The sequence below is a fragment of the Chenopodium album genome, chromosome 4 (assembly GCF_948465745.1).
Source record: "Chenopodium album chromosome 4, dcCheAlbu1.1, whole genome shotgun sequence".
NCBI classification, from domain to species: Eukaryota; Viridiplantae; Streptophyta; class Magnoliopsida; order Caryophyllales; family Amaranthaceae; genus Chenopodium; species Chenopodium album.
Genome location: NC_137837.1, coordinates 32,385,302 through 32,402,341, shown reverse-complemented (window position 1 = coordinate 32,402,341; position 17,040 = coordinate 32,385,302). Strand labels below are relative to the sequence as shown.

The 17,040-nt window shown below is 37.4% G+C and overlaps 1 protein-coding gene and 1 long non-coding RNA gene across 2 annotated transcripts; both read left to right on the top strand.

Annotated features, from left to right (window-relative positions):
* The first annotated feature begins 2,461 nt into the window (after positions 1 to 2,461).
* LOC145629082 (uncharacterized) lies at positions 2,462 to 11,905 on the top strand. Its single transcript, XM_081681568.1, has 6 exons — positions 2,462 to 2,896; positions 4,601 to 5,152; positions 7,412 to 7,500; positions 8,103 to 8,202; positions 11,394 to 11,583; positions 11,671 to 11,905. The coding sequence occupies exons 1-6, from the start codon at positions 2,747 to 2,749 to the stop codon at positions 11,799 to 11,801; spliced, it is 1,212 nt and encodes a 403-aa protein (XP_081537694.1). The 5' UTR covers positions 2,462 to 2,746; the 3' UTR covers positions 11,802 to 11,905.
* Positions 11,906 to 13,054: 1,149 nt separating this feature from the next.
* Positions 13,055 to 13,951, top strand: LOC145629083 (uncharacterized). The gene is made up of 2 exons (XR_014111547.1): positions 13,055 to 13,246; positions 13,781 to 13,951. It is a non-coding gene; the product is annotated as an uncharacterized LOC145629083 (long non-coding RNA).
* Positions 13,952 to 17,040: the final 3,089 nt, after the last annotated feature.

Here is a 17,040-nt window from a genome sequence, read left to right as displayed (position 1 = left end):
GCAAGATTAACATGAAGGTTTTTAAATTAGATTGTTTTGTTAAGGGCCTACAATGGTTCCAATTTGTAGGTTTGACTTTGTTTTACTTTGGTTTGACTTTACATTCGTGAGTTGATTTTTAAGTTGAGTCGTTTTAAAATTATTCAAAGGAGAGTCTTCCGCCGTGTGTCTTTGATAGTTGCCTTAGCCGTTTTCACGGTGGCGGTATTATCTTAGATTTTCCTATTTAAAGTTTTAAACTGGGCAAACACAGGTATTTTAAAAGAAAAGGATTTCCATGGTGTTACAATCTTTCCATTTGTTCTCTTTCCCTAGCGTCATCATAAAGCCCTTATGGCTAGTAAAGGTCAACCAGCCGGTCCCACTTGAAAGGGGAGTCTTGCTCAGATAGTGCATATAAGCGAATGCTTCAAAACTGGGGTTCACCTCCAGCATCTCACAGGCGGCAACGTAGCCCAAAATGTTTACCCAAGAGTTAGGTGCTAGTTGCCAGATACCCAGTTGGTATCCTTCAAGAATCCTCTCCACTGCAGGATGGAGAGGGAAGCGCAGACCAGCTTGTATGGTCGCCTCATAGCAGCCGAAGCACTAGTCGTCATAGCCGGCCTTCTTTGGCCAGACTAATGTGTCCTCAGCATCCGACATGGACAACAGAAACTCATGTCCCATGACATGATTGAAGATAAACTTGCCAAAGACGACTGTCAATTTCTCCCGCCTGCTCTTGACAACGTGCAAAAAATAAGGGGCACGTTTTAGCCAGCGCAAAGCAGACGACTCCGTCCATCCTTCGCCCATGTCCACTGAGAGGGACTCTTGGGCATCATTTAATTTGGAACGCACCTCCTCCGACTTAATGGAGGTGCTGTAAGAGGATGATGACCCAGAGTCATCATCAGAATTTTCTTCGGAACTGGGGGCCTACTGACTAGTGCCAGCAGTGTCCTCCCCCATCTCTAAATTCGGCACCGATCCACTCGGCCCAGGAATTTGTTGCTCGTCATCCGACTCCTCTAGAATTGAGGAGCTCGGGGTATTAACGTTGCTTGGCGGGTCCTCACGAACCTTAGAAACAAGCGCCCTAATGGAGCCCTCTAAGTAGAAGGTAGAACTCTCCGAATGGTACCAGGAACCATCCGTCCTATACGTTCGACTGGTTTACTTGGTTCTAGTCATGGTGTCCTGCAGGAGCACAAACACTGTCTGATTTGGAGAATCTCTCAAAGGGGAGTCCTCGAACGAGCATTCGGCACTCCTAGTTCTATATTCAGCCATCCCCGGTGACCGGCTAATCGCTAACCTAGGTCATGCCGGGTGCGATTGAGAAACCATTTTTGAAAAAAGAAAAGTGCAAAAAGAAAAGAGAAAAGATCAGACGGTTACCTAAGATGAAGGTACGAGAGTCGCCTGGTCTAGATGCCTGCTTACAGGCGGACGAACGACCTTGTGTCGATGCTGTCAAGAAGAAGTCAAGTTCTTTGAAGTCAAAGATTCAAGATTCTCTTAAGATTCACGCAAGTGTGAATTCAAAAAGGAGGTCAACTCCTATTTATAGAAAGGGTGAAAAATCTAAGGTAAGACCCTAGATTCCCCAAAATAGTAAAAAGTAAAAATCTGACCAATAATAGGCCGACACCTGTCACGGGCGTCACATGGCGAGCCACGTCACCCCTGTGAGGGGCAAATGATTTGGGTATTTATACCTGCCAAGTGGCCCAATGAACATGTGACACGTGTCACTCTAAGAGGCGTCCAAATGGACTCCCCAAATGCTGACACGTGTCTTGCAGATATGGTACCTGAGAAATGGCGGCCTTCAAGGCCCAAATCTCAAGCTAGCCGAAAAACGGCGCTGCCATAAATCCTAGGTCATCAAACCCTAGGAAAGGGCACACTTTTCTAGGACCCTATAAATAGGGAGATTCCCCCAATTATTGGGCAACTTTAACGTCTTAATCATTAGGCATTTATTGCTCTAAAAAAACAGAGAACACCTGATCTCGAAATCCAAGAAGATACTTATTTTTCGCACGTTTTACTCCAAATCCGTGCTAACTTAACCTTCGGAGACGAACCTCCGACCATCCAGAGCTCGTTCATTTTACAGGTACAGGCGTCCTTGTCGGATCCAGTCTTCGAGCCGTAACTCTCCCAAGGGACATAAAAGGATCCGAAACACATGACTCTATATATTCATTTTGTCTTTCATAATCGGTGATTGAGACTACATTTGGTAGGGAGGACCCTTATTCGATCCCCCGCAACAACAATTGGGAGGGGACTGAAATCTAACCACCCTGAATTAATCCCCGAATCCGGATTAGCCCAAAAGGTGAACCCATAATTTTTGTCTTTCATAAATGGTGTGATAAACTTTTTGAGTATCATACAATGTAATGAGGTCACGTCAGGTTAGGTTAGGTTGGTCGGGTCAGGTCTATTTCAAATTGAGTTATGCTAAATTATTATGTTCTTATAAGTTAAATTTAAATTGCCTCTTGTTTCTGTTAGCTTCAGGTCATGTGGTCGGGTCCTTTTTTTACACCTCCAACACATAATAAACTTTTTTGTTTTTTTTTTTTTTTTTCAAAAAAAATGTAAAATGTACAGTACTCTTTCAAAATGTAGTACTTTGTATAGGCCTAAACCTCACCTTGCCTAGTTCGGAAACCCCTCCTTGCTTCTTGCTTTGGCCTTTGGCTGCCTCTCTCTCTTCATTTCCTGTTTCTTCAGTGAGTTATCAACAATGGCGAAAGGCGACGACGCAAGAATCAAGAAGAAGAATAAAGCCAATCGTAAGAAACTTGCTAAAGATCCTTCTGCCGTCTCTTCTCGCGTTGCTGCTCTTATTGCCGCCAAGAAGCGTCGCCAATCCGGCAAACGCCGCAACTGCCAGGTTTACTGCTTTTCTTTATTCTATTTCTTTTATTTTTCGTTTATTTGCTGATCTTAAGAAGTTCTTTTTATTGGGTGTTTTTGTTATATTGTGAATTTACATCTTTTAGCATAAGTCTGGAATTGTTAATTTGATTTATTTTTCCCTCAAAAACAAAATTTGATTTATTTTTTGATTTTGTTTTTATAGTTTAATTTTGCAATGTTGTGTTTATAGTTTAATTTTGTAATGTTGTGAATTTGCATCTTTTACCACAAGTTTTAACAAATTAATGGTCAAAATCAAATGTCATTTGTTATTTTGAAACGTTTGTGAATGAGAAAATCATCATCTTTTTGAGGTTCCGTTGATTATATGGTAATTTCTAATAATTATAAAGGAACAATTAAAACCTGTTGGGGTTTGGAAAAATTCCGGTTTCACTTTTTTTGTGTAGATAGCTTGAAGGAAGAAAATCATAGGAAAGAATGAATTCTTAGTTTCAATTTTTGGGTTTATGAGGAGTTGAGGACTAGTTGAATGGAAAAATGACATATTTTGGTGGGATAGCTTACAAGAAAGAAATGGTGAAACTATGAATTTAGTTAAGCTTGAAATTTGTCCATCTTCATATCCCACGCTGGATCTTGTCTTGTTTCTTGGAGTTGGAATAGGGCCAAGTCAATGACACTTCAAGGACAGAGAAAATGCAAAAAAGTTGACGACCATTGTTCATATATTAATTCATCATTTTTATATCAATCTGCAAATGAAAGAGCTACCCAATATATACTCAAGTCTTAGAAAAGTTACGTTTTTCTTTGTTTCCTTTGTGTCACATGCAATCCTCTCCAACTAATGTGATGTACATGGATATTTGCTTCCAAGAACTTGACATCGTAGACATTAGACTGAAGAAGACATTAATCTTCCAAGTCTTGGTAGTTTGAAGCTATTGAATAACTTTATGGTAGGAATGTTTTTTGTGTGAGCACTTGAGTCATCATTGTTGGTATAATTTTGCTTATCTAATTCATAAAAACACTTATAATCTACATTGTAAAGTAGATTAGGTAGAATAAACAAATTAGGCTGGGAAAGTAGATATCATTGATAGTAGACATCTTAATGACATGGCTACATTGTAAAGTTTTGGCTTGAAGGAAGTTCTTCGTATAAGCAGATTGTCAATTGCATCCAATTTAGAAAAATGTTGATGAAATATATAAATACTAAAGAGACCAATTTGCTGTATAACAATAAAATTTGCTGTTTACGTTGCTGTGCTCTCCTCCATAATAGAAAATTATAAGTTTGTCTACTTTAGGCTGCCATAAACCACTGTGCCTTCTTAAATTTAATTTCTATCATTTTCGTAATATAAAAGAAATTACTTATGAGGCTATGAATTATCGTTTGTAATTTGAATTTAGTTCTTAAATCATAAGCTTGTTTATCTTCTCCCTCTTTTTATTCTTTTCAAATGTTTGCTTCTTAGTCATTGCTCCCCCCTTCGGAGGGAGTGTCTGACCTTTTAATTTTTCTTGTATTTTTTTTACTGTTATTTTTATTTTAGCTTTGTGCTTTATATTTGGGATTTAGTAATTATTATACCAAAGTGTTATTGATTCTTTCTACACCATTCTTTTGATGAATGTATGTAATGTTTTGATAGCCTGCTCATTTTACATCTTTATCGTTGATTTTTAATCTTCTACTTTATAGGGCATGTGCTATAGTCTTCCCTCACCTGAGGACCCTTTCAACGAGAGACATGGAAAAGAAAATATTAGCACCAGAAAAAACAAACGGCTGCTTCCAGAAGTAAAAAACAAGGAAACCTTAAAGAAAGAAGCCAAAAAGCAACAGAAAGAAGTGCTTTGTGGTGATCAAGTGAACTTAAAAAATCAAAAGGAAAAGAAAGCAAAGCTAGGAGAAGGAGACTTCAATGATTGTACTTTAGGAAATTCTGGCTGTCCGTCTAAATTTCTTTGCTCTTGCTTGAACTCTATACGGGATTCTTTGCTTGGTGATGGCGTGCTGAATAAGGAACAGGACAAACCTTTGTTTGTTGACTCATGGGGAGTTGAATTTTGGAAGTCTTATTCCACAGGTGCTGATGTATTAGAAAACAGTGGAACTAGTCCTTCTGTGCAGCAAATGGCCTGGATAGCCTCCACGGCAGCTGACAGCATTTCACAGAAGGAGAAGGATGGGGTATCCTTCTCCAACCCGTTCCTGCTATATCTTGTACCATCACAAGAGAAAGCGAATAAGGTTACTTGGCATAAATTTTTTAAATTTAAATGTGAATTTTGCAATTAGCTGTTTTTTATGTTCTCATAAATTTTGCATATGTATCTATGATTTTTTTCCCTATTATTAAGTGTACCTCGTTCAATACTATAGCAACACTTAGATACGTCTTTTTTTTTTCTCATCAAACATGCTCTCTATTATTATTTATCTATTTATTTTTTCATTGGAATTATTCTTTTACTATGAATCAATGCAATAATGCTAACATCTTATGTTAAAAATTGATGTGATAATTCCTGTCATGAATGAGGAGATTGAGGACTAATGTTTAAATATTACACCGATGTTTAATTATTACAGCGATTGTAACATATTAACATATCATGAATATGCATCCTTGCAATTTTGTAGTATGCTTTAAGTGTTAATATGGATGTAGATTTGAATTCTCAAGGATGCATTCTGTAAAGAACATGTCTTTAGTGATCTACAGCTTTGTTTTTACTCATATTTCCAAATAGCGATGATGTCTTTGTCGGCTATAGTATTGGTACTATCTTTGTGGTGAAACACATGCATATATGTATGCTAAGGGACACATCAACACTTGATTAGTTGGTTTTCACAAGACTCCATCCTCGTATTTTATCTGGGTGGATACAAGGTGAAGGCAGTCCCTTTTTAACATTTAAATGGGTGAGCATTGATCCAAACAGAAGAAAAAAATGGTGTCAGGAATGGATTAATCAGCTATGTTCCTACTCTTATGGGATTAATAGCTTCTAAGTCAGAATACTTTAGGATGAACTCTAGGTGTCATAAGGTGAAAGTGATGCTTGGCAGTTAGCCATGACTGAAGAGGATGAGTTTCTCATAGTTATAATTTGGTTAAATAGATAGTTTTCAATTGAAGGGCATACCTCAATTTCTACTCATCCTTTCATGAAGTTCCTATATGCATATCTTAGCAGTCCCATCTTCATGTATTGATAAAGCATGTATAGTAATATGGCCATTTGAAGTTGATCTGTCTTGTGGCAGCTACCAAAATATGCCTCATAAGCTAGCACTGTAATTTTAAAAGTGTACCTTAGGGGTGTCCAGAGCTCTAGGTTTCTTTGGATGGAGGTAATGACGTTAATTTTTAAAATCCATCCCTATGATATGTATTTATTTAGACCTGTTATCTTATCGACTGAAGTAGAAGAAACTCTAAATTTTCAATTTAAAACCGATATTATTATATTTTTGCAGGAAACATGATGTAAATACTCAATTTTGTTGTGCTTTGAGTTTGCAAATGTGTGTGCATGTGCCTCATGCCTCAGATCTTAGGATCGTTTGCAGTTTTGCACCTCTATAGGCCTTGTGCTTTTAAAAAAACTAAGATTTATTTGGTCATGTTAGGTGATTTTTAAATTAAGACTTCAGTGCATCAGCATATACCACCTGCCAATACAGGCAGCCCATGTATATGACACATCTGAATATCATGGCCGTGTTTTAGCACACACTGGATTACACTTCAGTGCTCAAGCTTGGGAAAGTTGATTTAATCACTCTTGATCTAGTCTTTTGGTTAATTTTTTTGATGGTAAGGCTTAGTGTTACCCGCTCCTCACGAACCAATCCCATCACTTGCAGAGTTGGTTGGCCATCTAGAATTGCTGGCTGTTTGGGGTGCGAATAGCTGAAAATGCAATTTACTTGATCAAATTGACTATCTAACATACAGTTGATAATGTAATTGTCTCATATGGACTATTGATCTATTCGAAAATACTTCAATTATCACATTTCAGATCTAGGATTTCATCTCTATAAGCAATCAAGACAATAGGGTTTTAGTTCACAATCGTAGTTTTCCGCCTTCCCTCTTCAAGTCACTAATTTTTCATTTTTTGGGTACTTGCAATCATTTTCTACTTTGTGTGTGTGTGTGTGTGTGAATCACTTTTTCCAATTTAGTTTCAATCTCTTATTTCATTGCCTGCCTTTTGTGTGGTTTCTTTAATTTCTGTCGTGCTTCTGTTCTCTTTTGTTTGTGGCAAAATTATACTTCCAAACACCATGAACCTATGGTTGCTCTTATCTTGTATTCCAATTTGGAAGGTTTAAGATTCTAAGCAGTTACTACTGCAAATTTGTATATGGGATATAAATTAATGTTCTTGCAGGCTACTAAAAGACAATTTAGTCTTCTCTCCTGATGCACAGATTGTCTTCTTTAAGGTCTTGTAAGTTTGCTTTACTTTGATTTCTTTTGTGTTCTTTCAGGTGCGTTCTGTGTGCAAGCCTTTAAAAGCTTTCGGCATACACACAGTGAGTTTACATCCTGGTACTTCAGTGGAGCATCAAGTTCAAGGGTGTGTCTGAAATCTCCATTCTTTTTGCATTTCATACTCTTGTGTTGTAGATGTTACTGGTGTAAAACTGTAAACATCTGGATCTGGTCAATAGGCGCTTGTGCTTTTATGCCATTTGATCAGCTTGATGTAGGCAGTTATATTTGCCAATATTTTATCTATATCCTATAACCTGGGAGTAACTTTCTGGAAAATATAGAAGCTATTTTGTTGACTACAGATATCTGTGCTTCTTGTGGAAAGCTTAAATAATCTTGGGGGGGGGGGGGGGGGGTGGGGGGGGCTGGGGGGCTAGGTAAGGAAAATTTTCTCATTTTTGAGAAGTTGAATGACCATATAACTCTTAAGGTTTATACTACCAAGAAATTGTTGCTGTGTAATCTTAGGTCGACCTCTAATGTCCACTAACATAAAACTATTTTTAAATTTAAGAGGTCTCTCAATCATCACACTTTTTTGAAATAGGAGACTCAATGTGAAAAACAAATCTAGTCCTAGGTGCTTGGATTCTGGATTGAGTGTCATGTATTGCAAATTTGCAATTCTAGCTTTATAAATTCGTTGATCTTTGGTTTCTCATGATAATTATCCTTCTTCTGCAGCCTAAGGAGTTGTGAACCTGAATTTCTTGTAGCAACGCCTGAACGCCTGTGGGAGCTTGTTTTGCTAAAGGCAGTTGATATATCTGGGGTTTCTTTGCTGGTAAATTTTTAAAATTTTCAGTTTATTTAGCAAGGCATATGTTGTGCTGCTGATTGCTGCTTTCTTAAGTTGTTTTTCTGTTTTATTATTGGCATTTGTAACCCATTTGATTGAGAAGATAGGGGTAGGAAGGTAGGGAGGGGAAATTGGTAAAACTGGAAGACTAAAAAGGAAGGACAGTAATATGAGAGTTGTGCATGTAGTTTTCAGTTTAATATTCTTTGCGTGTGTCCATTTGCCCACACCACAAAAAAGGATACATATCCTTCTTAGCTGGACACGGTGTAGGTGTGAGGCTTTTGTTCTTTTCACCTTATTCAAGGTGTTCTTATCTGATCTATTCAAGTTTTGGTTTGTTCTTAATCTTTCTAGTCCAGATTTCTCTGATTATTGATGTTTGGTTTAACTGGTTATCTTTATAACTTTGTATGGTCTTGTATGCTTTATACAAGATAAGTAATACTACCTCTGCCTCTTTTTTGGGTAACACATTTTGATTTTTCCACTATTCAAAAACTTTACTTTGACTAGTTTTTCGATTTATAGATGATAAAAATAGTCATGTCGGATTTTGTTAGATTCATCTCAATATGTAATTCCAAAATATCAACGTCTTATAATCATACATAAAGATATCAACAATAGAAATTTGCATTGGCAAACATGATATAAGAAACTTCTCAACTAAAGACGAATGGAGGAAGTAAGTGATAAGAATAGAGAAGTCATGGCAGCCTTCTCCTTATCCCACTAATCATAAGGATGATATATGGGTTGTGTTTTGTTGTGCTATGATGGACAGAGAGGCATAGGTTGAAGAAAGTTTAAGTTAAAAAAATGTGAAATATCCTGTTACCCTGTTGGGATCAAAATGTTCCTTCAAGTCCAAGTGCAAATCTTTTTATTCATTTTTTGTTTTTATTTATTTTTTATTTTTTTTTGGTTGCATTCATGATTCCAGATATTGCTAGAAATGATTTGGCCAGTATGAGGAGTCATTTGAATCAAATTGAACAAGATTAGAATCTGAATTTTCAAACTAGGAATTATCTGGTTGAGCATTAAGGCTGACCAAAATAATGACGTATTGACAGTGTAATGATAAGATCAGAAAGATTGTAGTTTATAATATTATGACTCTGGGTCTAACATATTATGCATGAATAAATCATCTTACTACATCATCTAATCTTGCTTTTAATTCCTCCCTTCTGAAACTTCTGATTATTGATAAGTTAAAAGTATTATTTGTTGCCAAAGTGTGAGGTAGTTCGGTAAGTTAATAAGCAGAAGGTATCCTTGTATGATTTGAAGAATAGGTAGTAGCAAAGATTATAAAAGAACCAAGATTCTCACTAATTCTGGCTGTAATTGTCATCTCATGGGCAGGTCAACTAGATATCTAGTAATCTTAATACAGGAGAATGTTTTATTATTAAAATAGAACATGGTAATAATAGTTTTGATCTAAAAATTTCTCTCTCGCGGAGTTTTAAGGGAAGAGGGGCCCTCAGCTAGCCAGTCCACAAATTGACAGTGTCCCGGTCATTCTTTTCTGCTGTTTAGATTTTATACAACAAAAGCTTCTGCATGCAAGGAATAAATCGCCATGATCTCAGCTAGCCAGTCCACAAATTGACAGTGTCCCAGTCATTCTTTTCTGCTGTTTAGATTTTATACAACAAAAGCTTCTGCATGCAAGGAATAAATCGCCATGATCTTACTTTCACCCTCTGATAGTTTATTTCCATATATGATTCTAATTCAGTCCACTTTACGAGTGATGCTCTAAGAATAAATGGCTCTAGAGTTTGGGAATGAAGACAATGCTTTGTGGAAGATCATTTAGCTCATTGTGGTGTTGATAACTTAGGATGGTGTAAGAGGCCTAATAGTTCTTCTTGTGGTGTAGGAAAATAGAAATCCATTTCAGGTGGATTATATAGTTGGTTGGTTTTAAACCTGAAAGTATTTCAACCATTTTGTTTTGGCCTGGCATTTGGTGTGGAATTAAACCACTAAAAGCTCAATTGCAAGATTTGCTAAGATTTAAGGAGGTCAACGTTTCCAAGTTGTTGGTATGGAATTTTAAGTAGAAACATTGGAATGCTACCTTTTGAGGTTTACTAATTACTGGGAAGAAGATTTAGTCTCGAGGCTTTAAAATGACTATGTGTTCAAGAGCTCAGAGAAAGAGGATGAGATGGTTTGGTGTCTTAGTAAGAGTCACTAATCATTATGGGATGTCCTTAGAAAAGGAACCTTTGTCGTCGCAATTTTTGCTTAAAGAAGAATTTTCTGTTATACATCTTCTCCTCTTTTGCTGTTTTGCCTTAGGGCTCATTCTCTTTGGCACTCGTCTTTAACCTTGTTTGGATTAAGCTGGATCCAACTAGATATACATGTTGCCCAGAAAATAAGTATGATACAAGATTGGCTTGATGAAGGAAAATAAGTATGAAACAAACTTGGCTTGACGAAGTGTAGAAATTTTTATTTTATTTATTTCATTTATTTATTTATTTATTTTTTTGAGGAGAGAATGAATGTGTTGGTGCACTTGGAAAAATGGAAATAAATGCCATTGGAGGACTTAGCTTCTACTTATCAAGGTTTTAAGTTTTTGTGTAGCTGGAGCCAAGTTTTAATGCCCGAGCGTCAATTGACTTAATATTGTAGATGAACAGCTCTATGAGACCTTTTAGGCATGAACCTTTTTTTCCTGAACCCTCCCTCATACATGAGTGACACCTCTGTGATTATTAATGCAATTCTTATTTCTTGCCAAAAAGAGAGCCTATTTAGCCTTTTATCATGTGATCTCGTCAGGTTTAAATTTACTTCGATATTTCAGGCCGGGGATAAACCGAAGAAGTTGACCAAAGGAATTTCTACTTTAAAACATGCTGCTATTTTGCATCATAGACTACTTGCCTAGAAGCAGCATTTTAAATTCTGTTTTTTACATTTCTCTTGCTAATAATTAAAATAGGATAGAATTCCATGTTATTTATCTTTTTAAATTACTCCATTGTGTAGACCTTTTTTTTGTTTTAAGGAATTGTACTCTTTGGGGAAAGTCATTTTGCTGTCATTTTTTTTTCCCATCATCTTGTTGATGAGTTCCAGTTTCTACAAGTTGTTTCCATGCGTTTCTATGCCTTACTGACTTTTCCCCTTTTATTGAACAGGTTGTAGATGGAATGGACTCTGTTTCTCATTGCCTTAATGTGGTAAAATGCATAAAAAAGTCGATTATTGGAAAGCACTGCATAATGGCTTTCCAGGGTCGCTCTGATAGTTCCTCTTCTAAAGCTGTACAGAGTATTCTTAGGAAACCCTATCATTCTTTATCTCTGGATGGACCAAAGAAGAGCCAAGGTATTTGAACTGATTGTTGAATTTTTGTAGTCTGAGTAACAACAGTCTCAAGTCGGATTTAAGATTACTTGATGCATCTTGGATTAGATATTGCAAAAACCAATACAAGGTACCATCCTAGAAAACAAGGAAAAGGGCTGGAGAACACATTTGTGCAACATAGCCATCAAGTTGTGCTTGGTTGTAGTGGCGAAGCTTGTGGTTTTATACTATCCTAATCAAAACGTTTAGCCTTGAGGACAATTGATGTATTTTTCAATTAGACTGCTTTAAAACAGGTTCGATGAAAATTCTATTGAATTACTATTTGTCATTTGTATTCCGTTCATTTTTGGAAGTAATGTCGTTGTGCCAAAAGTTTTGTAGTTCACGCAGGCTTTAAGTCAGTTTGCTTTGTTGGTAGATATTAGAGTTGATCTATCCCTGACATTTATGTGAGAAATTGAGAATGTTAGAAAGATCATTAAATTAGTTAACAATTTGTATAAGATCCTCATTCATCCAAAAATAACAGTTTTATAATGTTTGAGGTTAACAGTTGTATAACATCCTCATTCATCCAAAAATAACAGTTTTATGATGTTTGAGGTTAATAACTCGTCAATTTGCTCACTTTACTGAATTATGTATTGTAGAATTGCATCTCTTTCGTAGTAATTCAAAATATACTATCAACAGTATTTGTGCAGGCTTAATTCGTACCTATTTAATTGTTCTTGTATAGTTGTATGACCTCTTCTTCCGTGTTTGTGTTCTTCTAATTAGCTAGCTTCTCGTCTGCCACCAATAACGTTGATCATGAAAAAAGGGGAATTTTTTATTTAATGTAAAGCAGCTGAGATTAGATGTCAAGAAGCCGAAGAATTTAAATTTGACTAAGATACTGAATACGACTAAGTGTCTTTTATTTTATTTTATTTTATTTTTTAGTTTTGATAAAAGAAAAATGCGACTGGTTTAGTAACGTGTAAGGTGGCAACTCTGGTAAGTGCCTTGTGATTGTGAAAAGGGTTATAAGGCGAAGCTCCGTGAGTACTTAATGAACTTCGAATTATAAACCTTGAATGTTATATCTCTATTATATAAGCCAAGAGAGGAGAACGAGTGAAAAGTTGGTGTCTAATTTTTAAACTACCAAATTGCCCTTAAAAAAAAAAAAAATGGGAAATTTTCAAATTATCACCCAAAAATTAAAGCAAAAAAAATATTTGCAAAATATGTTAATCAATCAACATTCAACTTTTCACATAATCAACATTTTTGCCTCACATTTTGAATTTCTATAGTCATACAAATTCTTAAATAAACCTAGTCCACAATAAGTTTATTGTAGACCAACTACCTCTCATGTGCGTGTGGAGGAGGCAACAAAATTTCAGACAACTCTATTTACTCCGTATTTATTACTCCTCCTTCAACCTTTTTTACCCCTCTTTTTATTGTTTTCCCTCTTTTTAGCACCAGTCAATTTCTCTCTCTTCAAACCTCCTCTTCTGCCACTTTCTCTCTCTTCATAACTCTTATCTCTCTCTTCAATGTACAACTATAACTTCAATATTGCTCAATTTCTTCTTTAATGGCCAAAACAGAAACGGTGGAGTGTGTATGAGTAAAAGAGGTCTTCGTTTATCATAATCAAATCGCAATAATCAACCAATTCCTGGTACAATTTTTGTTTCTGAGTTAATTTTTGTACTTTTATGCTAATTAATTTTTTTTTTTTCAATTGAAGCCATTTGCATGATTTTTTGTTTGAATTTTGTTTCTTATTGAAGATTTTGTGAAGATCTAGGGTTTCATTTTGTTCAATTCATGTGTTTATTTGTATTGAAGTTGAATTTTGTTTTTTGTCAAAAAAAAAAAAAAAGTTGAATTTTGTTATTAATTAGTTATGTCATTCTAATTTGATGTTGATTTCATAAATCAGTAGTTGCTTACTCGTATTTGATTTCCAGATTTCTATATGTGTGTGCATTTTGTTCAATTGTTGCTTAATTTCTGTTTAAGTTGATTTTTTTGGCTTTTTTGAAAGTATTTGTTTTGGCTTTTTACCTTCAATTTCATCTGGTATATACAAATTGGGTTTCAATTTTTTTTTTCAATTCATGATTATTTGTAATTAATTTCAATTTCAGTAAGTATGAGAATTAGCTATATAATTAATTTATTTAAGATTTTGATTTTGTATTTGATTAAGGCAGAAAAAGGCGAAGAGGGGAAGAAGAAGAAGGTTGAACCGTTGAAGAGAGGAAGAAGAAGGCTATAAAGGCACCTCAAGACAAGGCTATGTATTAGCATAAATGCTACTCGTACAGTCGTACATTCCAAAACATAAAAGAGTAGTAAAAAGAGCTAGATTTTTTTTTTTTTTAAAAAAAAAATAATAATAATAAGATATCTATGTTATAATAAAGGTGACTATGTTAATAATAGGGTATCTATATTTACAGGTCATTATAATATCAAAAAGGACATTATGTTACAATTAAGGTCATTATGTTAAAATTTTACTCCCTCCGTTTTAAAATACTTGCTCCATTTCTTCATGCGCGGAATTTTAGGAGAAAATGGAGAAAGTAATAAAATATGATGGTAGTGGGGTAGTTGAGATAATAAAAAATTGTAAAAATCACAAGTAGTGGAAGAATAAGAGGAGAGAGAGTATTATGTTGGGTTCACTAAGTGTGAGAAATGAATTAAATATTGTAAAAGCTTTCCAAAAAAGGAAATGGAGCACTTATTTAAAAATGACCGGAAAAGGAAAGTGAAGCAAGTATTTAAACACGGAGGGAGTATGTTTCATTAAAGATGAATAGCTGACAATAAGGAATTATTAAATATAGATGTTATTTTGCATTTAAAATTTTAAGATAACATCATTATAAAAAAGATCAATAAAAATTAAAAAAAAAAGATATAGAGTAAATAAAGGTTACTGTTTTGGGTGTTTTTGTCCCTTGGGAGAGTTACGTCACGAAGTCTGATCCGGCTGAGCTGTACCTGCAAAATAACGGAGACTCCGGGTGGTTGGAGCTCCGCTTCCGACGGTCAAGTTAGTAACTTGAAAGGGAATAAAGAGAACGGAAATTTAGGTGGGTATCTGCTCGGATTCCAAGCTCAGGTCTTTCTCTGATGTGAGAGAATGCAAGTGTAATAAATGATTGAATGTGCCCCCAAAGTGGGGAAATATCTCCCTATTTATAGGGTCCTTGGATAACGTGCCCCTATCTAGGTCATTTGACCTAAATTTCGGTGGGCTGCGCCGTAAAACGGCGCTTCTAGGGATTTGGGCCCTTGAAGGCCGCCATTTCAGAGACATATCTGAGGGCGCCAAGTGTCAAGAGGATGTTGAGCCACATGGGCCATCCTGAGCTCGACACGTAGCGTCCTCTCATTGGTCCACGTGTCTAGGGTATAAATACCCTAAACATTTGCCCCTCACAGGTCGCACGTGCATATCACGTGGGGCTTGTGACACGTGTCCACCTTTCATAGGTGAACAGTAACGGGTAAAATTTTTGAATTTCAAATCAAAAATTTCCCCTCGCTTTCACTTTCTATAAATAGAAAGTTACCCCCCTTTTTCTCACCTTACATTCACATTTGACTTTTTAGAGAGAGAAAAAGAGAGATTCTCTGCTTCAGTCTGCATCACAACAAGTTCAAGCTTCCGTGTGCTAGCAGTTCAACACCCGGTTTACCGGCTGTAGCGGTTTTCAAATTTTTCAGAGTAAAAGCGAGGTAACCGCCTGTACCATTTTAGCTTTCCTCCCTTTCAATTTGTATACCATTTTTCCTCCGCCTGTATACATAGCTTTTTAGAGAATATAAATGAGTTCTCAATCCACTCACTCGGCACTGCCTAGGACACTCATCCGATCCCCTGGAACGGCTGAGTCTAGAATAGGGGGTGCCTTTTCTGGACTATCGAAACCAATATGCTCATCTCCGAATTCCTCCCTCTCTGTGTCTGTGCATGACACAATGGCCAGAACGAAACAAACGGCCAGACGGTCTAAGAGCCGACGCACTATGAGAGTGCCAACCGATGAGGTTTTCCCAGATGGGGATCAGAGGGATTGGGAGGAGAGCGGATCTGACGAAGAGGCTCCCTCTACTTCCGGGAGCTCCGGGGTACGAGAGGTAGGCGGTGAGGGTACCGCCTCCTCTAATGAAGTCGGCAACGCTGAGGTCGACGGAGAGTTAAGGGCCGAGTCTTCCGGCTCTAACCAAGACAATTTTGCGGCTGACTATCAGCAGCCGCCTAAGGTCGCCGACAACCCCAACCCTAAAAGGACCCGGATGCTGCCGGGTAACATCGCCCTCCTCAATAGCGGATTCAGGGCCTTCAAGGAAAAGCACCCCTTTGGAAGGGGTTGGGAGATTATCGTTCCTCCGGCTGACGCCGTAATGGCTTGGGGCGATGATATTGACCATGCAGACGACTACTTCATCTGCTACGAGGCGGTTATCGAAGCCGGCCTCCGGTTCCCCCTCCACCCCGTAATTAGGAAAATTCTTAAGGGGTACGATGTAGGGGTTTGGCAGCTCATCCCCAACTTGTGGTTGAATATTCTTAGTTACATCGCCGCCTGCGAGTTTCAAAATATAAACCCCAGTTTTTCCGCCTTCGCTCATATGCACTACTTGAGCAAGGCCCCAGGCGGCCATGGGGGCATGGTATACTCTGACTACCTTGCCCCAATACTTGATGACTTTGGACAAAGTGTCCAAATGGTCCGGGTGGAAGGACAAGTTTTATTTGGTTTCTTCCCCCACCTTAAGACACAACCGGACACTGCGCCGGTACAATACTGAGTCGGCTCTTCTTGGACGTAAATGTCCTCTCCCGGCGCTATCTACTAAGGCCCGGGAGCAAATAATGGAGCCGGGATTTTTTGAAACAACAACTGAGCCCATGGGGGATGGGACTCACATCATAGTACCCAAAAACTGGATTCCCCATCCGGACTTCTTCAAGGACGAGTGCTTCTTGTCCGCCTGTGGGCTGAGTACCATGTTTCCCAGGGGTAGAATACTTCTCATCCGGAATGATTTTTATTTTACTTTAATTGCAAACTTGCCATAATTTCTTCTAACCATGAATTCTTGTTCTTGCAGACGAAGCCTTGAGAATGGTTGATCAAGCGAAGACTCCGGCCAAGTCTGCGGCGCTGCTGCACAAGGAGGCTGCACTTGCCAAGAAGGCAGCCGTTGAAGCCAAAGACTCCAAAAAAGGGACTGACTTGATGTGTTTGCATTTTTTTTTTTTTACAATTTGCCGGTTGGGTATACTTACCCTTTGTTTATTTCTCAGGAGTCCGTCAAGAAGGTTCCACGATCTTTCTCCAAGCTGCTCAAAAGGCAAGGAGACGATCTGAGAAAACTCCGGCTGCGAAAGCCGCTAGGAAGGACCCTCCTCAACCCCAGAAACAATCATTTGCCCAATCCGGTCGT

Coding starts and splice junctions, on each gene's coding strand:
- LOC145629082 (XM_081681568.1), top strand. CDS start 2,747: ATGGCGAAAGGCGACGACGCAAGAATCAAGAAGAAGAATAAAGCCAAT. Junction 2,897..4,600: donor GCAAACGCCGCAACTGCCAG/GTTTACTGCTTT, acceptor TCTACTTTATAG/GGCATGTGCTATAGTCTTCC. Junction 7,501..8,102: donor GTGGAGCATCAAGTTCAAGG/GTGTGTCTGAAA, acceptor CTTCTTCTGCAG/CCTAAGGAGTTGTGAACCTG.